This window comes from Podarcis tiliguerta (genome assembly GCF_965153285.1).
Source record: "Podarcis tiliguerta genome assembly, chromosome: 12".
In the NCBI taxonomy this organism is placed as follows: domain Eukaryota; kingdom Metazoa; phylum Chordata; class Lepidosauria; order Squamata; family Lacertidae; genus Podarcis; species Podarcis tiliguerta.
In genome coordinates, this window is record NC_139545.1 from 7,198,982 (window position 1) to 7,207,289 (window position 8,308).

Genomic DNA, 8,308 nt, shown 5'->3' on the forward strand with positions numbered 1-8,308 from the left:
GAAAGTACATATTCAAGGAAATTTTAATTTGATTGACAGATATGGGGGGGATGGTTTTGCTCTTCTGGTGCAACCCTATCATGTCTACTCAGAAGTTAAGTCTCATTGAATTCAATGGGGCTTATTCCCAAGGTGTGGGGTTAGGAATGCATCATTCTACAACAATGTTGAAAGGGTAAAAAATATAAGCTTCCAAGAATATGCATTGTCTCCAGAGAGATGTCTGGAATTTTGCCAAAGGGCAAAATTTTTCACTTGGGAATTTTTCATAATTGACATTATATCTATTAACAAGATGCAGTTTCCCTGCCTGCAAAGGCTGCCCTCTCACCAGAGGAGAAATAGACACCCCCTTCTATGCCTTGTGTAGGTGCTGTTATACAGCCCTATAATAATGATGCAATTAGATGTAGCCTACGTTTTAATCAGAGGAACACTTACAGTACACCCAAGTTATATTAAATCTACCTTTTTCTTCAAGGACTTCAGTGGGAATGCATTCAAAAGTATCATACACAAAGAGAAATGTAGCAGAGGCCAGTTCACTGTATTGTGCGACAACATTCCTAAGTGCCTCCATCACTTGGAAATGGACCAGTTCCAGAGCTACAACTGCAGGCCTGTGATCCAAAAGGTTGCGCTGTAAGCAGCCTCTCCGCCTTGGGTGGGGTCAGGGGCGGACATTGCTAATGTGGTGCCTGGAGGGAGGACAAAATTTGGCAAATCCCCCCTCCCATCGTATTTATCATTTTCACAATAATTCATTTTGGTACAGTTGCTTTTTATGGCTATTGGTTTGTTTGTTTATTTATTTATTGGTAGTTCTAGGCCTCTTTTCATTCAAATGAATCCCAAAGCAGCTTACAAACAATACATTGTGGAAACATAACAGAACATACTAGAGCATAAAGCATCTGTAATATCTTCTCAGTTGGTACCTGTAGAAGTATAGGCATTTAAATTATTATTATTATTATTATTATTATTATTATTATTATTATTATTATTATGCCCCCTTAGGTCGCCACCTTATATCTGGTACTGGTGGGGTTTTCTAGACTAGACTATACCTTTGCAAGATGATGGCTGTTATGGCTTCTCCCAGGGTTTCCCAGGTTATAAACAGATGCCTCTATGTAGGGGTCAGATGGGATTACCATGAGGAATTATAAAATATCCATCAAGCCATCGTGTCCACGATGAAAGCACTGTGTTGACTGGGTTTGATATATTGACGATAATTTCTGATTAAATCCCATAAGATTCTACATTCATGTCCTTTTCATGCCCTTTTGACTCTACTGCCCATTTCTCTCCCCTCACATGTCACGTACACAGCAGCTCAGCAGTTGCTTCGCCAGGCAGGCATCCTGAGCCATAAAGATTGTGGGCAAGCTTATTTGAAGTAGCTCTCTAATGTATATTAATCTTAGGAAGAGTATCTGGCAACCCCAGAGGTCATAAACAATCAGCCAGATACTCTTCTTTGTAGTTCTCAACTTATTTACCCCAGAAATATTTGTGCTTAATTAGTTTTAGTGGTTTAACTTTGTCCCCACATGGGTTTGTGGAAATGCTCAGAAGAAATCTGATTGGTTCACTCTGTAAAAAGTTCTTTTGTGAATAAAACGGCCTGGGCTGGGGGCTGCGAGGATCGGACGGACAAGCACAGAGAGACACGATTATACGCACCCTTCCCAGAGTCTTGCTGGTTCAAGCCCCTGTGTGTATTCTTATTAATCAGAGTTCAATCCTTCCTTTACTTTGCGGACGCAACACCTCTACACCTAGAGCCAGGGGTGCCCACTTGAATAAACTATTGAGGGAGCCCATGTAAACCCCACCCCACATAATTGATTACATGATGCGGTGCACGCACACTATTTGAATGGCAATGCCCATCAACTTGGGAGGGGCGACTCACTCAGATCTTTGTGGGGGGGCAAAGGGACCTCAGCTCTAGCAGTTGGCTACATAGAGCAGTACAGTGGTACCTGGGTTCTCAAACGCCTTGGTTCAAAAATGCCGAAACCCCGGAAGTGTTCCGGTTTTTGAATGTTTTTCAGACGTCAAACGTCCAATGTGGCTGTCGGCTATTGTTTCCAGGGTGCCTGCACCAATCAGAAGTTGCGTCTTGGTTTTCAAACATTTCAGAAGTCAAAAGGACTTCCGGAATGGATTAAGTTTGGTGCTTTTGTTTTTGCTATTTATTTTGCGTTTTTGCTTTTGAGGCTTTTTCGGTTAATTTGTTTTTGGGACTGTGTGGAACCCAGTTCAGGTACCAATTGATTGATAGATTGTGTGACTACAGAAATGGATAAAAGCCCCCCATCGAAACAATGACTATCATCAGTGCAGGTAAGAAAAAAATTATAATTTTAACGTTTATCATCTACAATACTGCCTTATTTATTTTATAGTACAATACATTGTTTATTAGAGGGATGTGGGTGGTGCTGTGAGTTAAACCACAGAGCCTAGGGCTTGCCGATCAGAAGGTCGGCGGTTCGAATCCCCGCGACGGAGTGAGCTCCAGTTGCTCAGTCCCTGCTCCTGCCAACCTAGCAGTTCAAAAGCACATCAAAGTGCAAGTAGATAAATAGGTACCGCTCTGGGGGGAAGGTAAACGGCGTTTCCGTGAGCTGCTCTGGTTCGCCAGAAGCGGCTTAGTCATGCTGGCCACATGACCCGGAAGCTGTACGCCGGCTCCCTCGGCCAATAAAGCGAGATGAGCGCCGCAACCCCAGAGTCATCCACGACTGGACCTAACACCCTTTACCTTTTTACACTGATTATTGCTTTCATTTTATGGACGAATGGTCTCATTAGTAAAATTCATATTAAATTGCTGTTTTAGGGGTTGCTCTTAAAAGTCTGGAACGGACTAATCCATTTTGCATTACTTTCTAAGGGAAAGCGTGCCTTGGTTTTGGAACACTTTGGTTATGGAACAGACCTGCGGAACGGATTACGTTTGAGAACCAAGGTACCACTGTACAGTGGTACCTCCGATTAAGAACTTAATTCGTTCAGGAGGTCCGTTCTTAACCTGAAACTGTCCTTAACCTGAAGCACCACTTTAGCTAATGGGGCCTCCTGCTGCTGCCGCACCGCCAGAGCAGGATATCTGTTCTCATCCTAAAGCAAAGTTCTTAACCTGAAGCACTATTTCTGGGTTAGCGGAGTCTGTAACCTGAAGCGTATGTAACCTGAGGTACCCCTGTACAGTACTGCCTCCTGGGAAGAGCTCTCTCAGACTGTGGGTTCCCCATTTTCGCAGGAGAGGGCAGGGGCTGTGGTTTCCCTCGTGCCCCACACCAAAAGCCGCCCTGGGCTGGATCAGGGCCAAAGCCGTTTAGGGAGAGAGGCTCGGCCGGCCAGCGAGCTTGATGGAGCGCGAAGGCTGCCGAGCGTGTGCGCGCCCGCCCGCCCGGGAGCAAGTCCCGCTGCCTCCGCCGGGCCTTGCTGGCGGGGAAGCGCGCGACGAGGCGCCGTACCTGGAGTCGAACTTGGCGCCGTCGGGGAAGGTGCCGTGGTAATGGTAGCGCACGAAGTCGCCGGCTTGGACGGTGCGCGGGCACTCGCGGGGCACGTAGCTGCGCTCCACCAGCACGTCCTTGCCGTCCCACGGCGGCTCTCCGGCGCCCGGCACCGGCGGAGCCTGGCACGCCGCGCAGCTCACCAGCAGCGCCAGCAGCAGCGGCGAGAAGCAGCGGTGGCGGCGGCGTCTCCTCCGGCCGGGCGGCATTCCTGGCCCTTCCATGGCGGCGCGAAGAGCGGGGAGGCGGAGGCGCGGCCGAGGCGGAGGTCCGGAGCCCAAATCCCGGCTTCCCAGAGCTGCAAACGTGGAGAGGGGCGGAGGAAGGAGGTGGAGAAGGAGGAGGAGGGTCGGCGGGGGAAAACGGCCAGCCGCGGGAGGAGCCAGCCCCGAGGGGAGGCGAGGCAGGGGGACGTCGAGGAAGAGGAGGGCCTGGGTGGAGACCGGGCGGGTGCCTGAGGGGGCTTGAGGGAGAAACTGAGGGAGAAAGGGGAGAGCAAATGGGAGCCGCCAATAGTCAAGTCAAGCTGCTCCTATTTTGTTAGCTAAAAAGTGGAAAACCCAAGAATGACCAATTGCCATTACCGAAGAATGGCAGATGAAGATGATGGATTTTTCGCAGCTAACCGGAAGAGTCGGCGACCAGGAGGAGGAGTATCGGGAAGAATGGAATAAATTTAATCATTATTTAGTTAAATATGTTAAATTAACTGGAAACAGCTTGCAGATAATTGGCTTCGGGTTTTATTTATGTTAAGTGATGAATTAATATGCTTAATTTCATAACGTGAAGAGCTAAGGATGATCATGTTAAATTAGAGAAGAACTGATTTGGAAAACCGTTAAAAGGATATGCAATGAAATGCAGCCAAGGGGAAGCGAGGAAGTCACTTAACAATGTTAATAAGTGTAATTTCCAATAAGGCTGTGATTTATGTTAGTTTGTCTTATGTGTTTGTTAGTTTATAATGTTGTGAAAACCAATAAAAAAATTGGGGGGGGGGGGAGAGTCAAATTTCTAGCTCCTGCGTGTATTTTCCATCTCGCGAGGGTGGGAAGTGGGAGGCAACTGTCCCCTTGCATCGCAACGTGGCGCCTCTTCGTTTCCAGCCCAGACGCGGCTGCTGAGGGCTTGAGGTTTTTTTCCTCGAGGCCTCAAGCGGAGCAGCTGCCCTGCCCGACCCTCCTCTCGGACCCGCAGGGCGATGAGTCAGGGCTGTGGCGCGCGGCTGTCGGGGGAGCGGGAGCGCGCGCAGCCTTCATGAAGTCGCTGGGAAGAAGTTGGAATTACTGCAGCGGAGGAATGATCTACCGGAGTACAGCGGTACCTCGGGTTAAGTACTTAATTCGTTCCGGAGGTCCGTTCTTAACCTGAAACTGTTCTTAACCCCCAGAGCACGATTTCTGTTCTTATCCTGAAGCACGATTTCTGGGTTAGTGGAGTCTGTAACCTGAAGTGTATGTAACCCGAGGTATTTCAAGCTACATACCCTTTTGCAGTGGTATCTCGGGTTACATACCCTTCAGCTTACATACGCTTCAGGTTACAGACTCCGCTAGCCCAGAAATAGTGCTTCAGGTTAAGAACTTTGCTTCAGGTTAAGAACTTTGCTATTTCTGGGTTAGTGGAGTCTGTAACCTGAAGCGGATGTAACCTGAAGTGTATGTAACCCAAGGTATTTCAAGCTACATACCCTTTTGCAGTGGTATCTCGGGTTACATACCCTTCAGCTTACATACGCTTCAGGTTACAGACTCCGCTAGCCCAGAAATAGTGCTTTAGGTTAAGAACTTTGCTTCAGGGTGAGAACAGAAATCGTGCTCTGGCAGCGCGGCGGCAGCAGGAGGCCCCATTAGCTAAAGTGGTGCTTCAGGTTAAGAATAGTTTCAGGTTAAATACGGACCTCCAGAACGAGTTCTTAACCCGAGGTACCACTGTATTTTGAGACGCTCGCTTGGGACAGGAAAGCGTTCTTTGCAAGTCAAATCGACAGGATACTGTTCATGGGCGTAGGAACCGGGTGTGTGTGTAAATATATAAATATATTTAACTAACTAACCTGACTCAGTTCTACCCCCCCCCCAAAAAAAAACCATAAAGCCTTCCCCCCCATAAAAAATAATAATCCTGGCTACGCCCATGATGCTGTTACATAAAAGGACTATTCAGACTGTTCCTCTGTTTGAGAGATACTCTACAAATCAGAAAAGGGGATTGCTGGACTGGCTTTTCTAATAAGGACAGAGTGAACTTTCAGATCAGGTGACAGAAGTCTTACGCCTCTCATGATGGAGAATGTTAAGGGTTTGCATGGGGAAAGGATCCCCTGAAATTCCTGGGTGCCCGGTTCTCCCCATAATTTCTGAAATTAGTAGAGGCAGCAGGTTTGATCAGCGGATTTACTATGGAATAAGTTAGGCCAGCTTTCTCAGAAGACTGGCTGAGAGAGGTGCCTTCATGTGATGGCAGAGCCATTTTTAGTTTGCAAAAATATATATAGAGCAGCATTGGGAGAGGGACGTTGCCAGGGTTTCAGGGGGTGTGATGTCACTGCAGGGGGGAAAATGCCATTTTTACACTGACATTGTGTCTCACTTGCTCCAAGATCAGGTACACATAGGTAAACCCCTTCCTTATCTTAATTTCTTTTAGTATGTGTACTGTGGCACATCTCATAGAATCATAGAATCATAGAGTTGGAAGAGACCACAAGGGCCATCGAGTCCAACCCCCTGCCAAGCAGGAAACACCATCAGAGCACTCCTGACATATGGTTGTCAAGCCTCTGCTTAAAGACCTCCAAAGAAGGAGACTCCACCACACTCCCTGGCAGCAAATTCCACTGTCGAACAGCTCTTACTGTCAGGAAGTTCTTCCTAATGTTTAGGTGGAATCTTCTTGTAGTTTGGATCCATTGCTCCGTGTCCGCTTCTCTGGAGCAGCAGAAAACAACCTTTCTCCCTCCTCTGTGTGACATCCTTTTATATATTTGAACATGACTATCATATCACCCCTTAACCTCCTCTTCTCCAGGCTAAACATGCCCAGCTCCCTTAGCCGTTCCTCATAAGGCATCGTTTCCAGGCCTTTGACCATTTTGGTTGCCCTCCTCTGGACACATTCCAGTTCAATATTTAACTGATGTGCTCTATTGTAAGTCAAAGTCTCTATGCTCCTTGGGTAGGTAGGGACTCCTTTTATCTTTAGGATTAAGGTGTCTGAATTTTAATTTGATTTGCTGCCCCACTTATTTGCAACCTCACTGTCTAAGCAGCATACATCTGTTATGGCTCTTCCATTTCCATGTAACGAACCCATCTTTTTCTGCTTCCTGGGGCGACAAGTTCTTTATTGGTTTGAAGGTATACACATATTTTAAATGGCCACACATCCTGACTCCACTCAAAAGGGTCTATTCTTCTTAGTACTGTTTGTGGGTTCGTATATTCTGCTGGGCATGCATATAGGTTCAGGGGTCGACCTCATAACATCAGGACAAGTTAATTTCCACACTGTTGTCGCAAGAATGTAAGACACCAACTTTGACTTACAATAGAGCACATCAGTTAAATATTGAACTGAAAAGCAAAGGTATTATTTTCTTCTTTGTCGGTGAAAATCTTCCAAAGAATGTCCCGTTTGTAAAGTATAGGGCAAACTGTGAGCAGAGAGTTATCCTGTAGTTTAGCATATGTGATTTGCCCAGCTTTTAGCTAGCCGTGGTTTATAATAACCTGTTACATTATAGCTAAGGGCTAAACTCCTCAGATGCCTTTAAATACTGGTGGGATTTTCAGTTTGGATTACATGGCAGGGGCACCAAAACACAGGTTGTACTTCTGCTGCAAAGGAAAGTGCTCTGTAATCTAGACAAATGGCCTGTTTTGAATTTTCCTGGATTGTATACATGCAGATGAGCAAGAAGATAAATGATTGCAGGAAAGTACAATAAAACATGTTGCATAAAAACTTGGTTCTTCCTTACGTTTAGTATATTGCAAACATTCATTCAGACACTTCCTTCATTACCCCAACAAATGCTGGTGAGGCTCTCGGGCACAATTGTGACACAAACTATTTTTAAAATGTTGAACTCTCCTACCTTCCCCCAGGCAGTTCTGGGAATTGTAGTTGTGAAGGTGCTGAGACCTTTTTATAACCAACGCCCAGTTCTACTCACTCTTGCAAAAGGGACTTGTCTGAACTTTTTACATGGTTTAGTTATATGGATCATGGCATCAGTGCAGAAGGCATAAGTTTAATATAAAATAGATTCCTCAGGAACTATTTGTGACCAGGGTACAAGCTCCTATTTTGTACATGACCCAGACAGAACAGCTAGCATCCTGACCTATTGGCTGCAGAAGATATTGGAGTACCAATATTTGCCAGACAGATCTACCTGTCATCCTCCTGTAAGCAGGAACCAGATTTCACAGAGACAATTAAACTCTTAGGATAAAAATATGATTCAGGAACTGTAAAGATAAAGATCTGGTCTTTCCCCAATTAAGGTCTTCATTTAAGCATAGATAAATGGGACGCGGGTGGCGCTGTGGGTTAAAGCCTCAGTGCCTAGGGCTTGCCGATCGCAAGGTCGGCGGTTCGAATCCCCGTGGCGGGGTGCGCTCCCGCTGTTCGGTCCCAGCGCCTGCCAACCTAGCAGTTCGAAAGCACTCTCGGGTGCAAGTAGATAAATAGGGACCGCTTACTAGTGGGAAGGTAAACGGCGTTTCCGTGTGCAGCTCTGGCTCGCCAGAGTAGCGATG

At 46.5% G+C, this 8,308-nt stretch overlaps 1 protein-coding gene across 2 annotated transcripts in view; it reads right to left on the minus strand.

Moving 5' to 3' along the window:
• Window positions 1–3,907, minus strand: part of FKBP9 (FKBP prolyl isomerase 9) — a 14,669-nt gene extending 10,762 nt beyond the window's left edge. Inside the window, exon 1 of one of the 2 annotated variants that reach the window (XM_083407075.1) lies at window positions 3,498–3,907. In XM_083407075.1, the coding sequence (XP_083263201.1) occupies window positions 3,498–3,763 (266 nt within the window). In that variant the 5' untranslated portion in view covers window positions 3,764–3,907. The remainder of the gene's footprint in view (window positions 1–3,497) is intronic. The other variant, XM_083407074.1, reaches the window with a different exon arrangement.
• Between the last annotated feature and the right edge of the window lie 4,401 nt (window positions 3,908–8,308).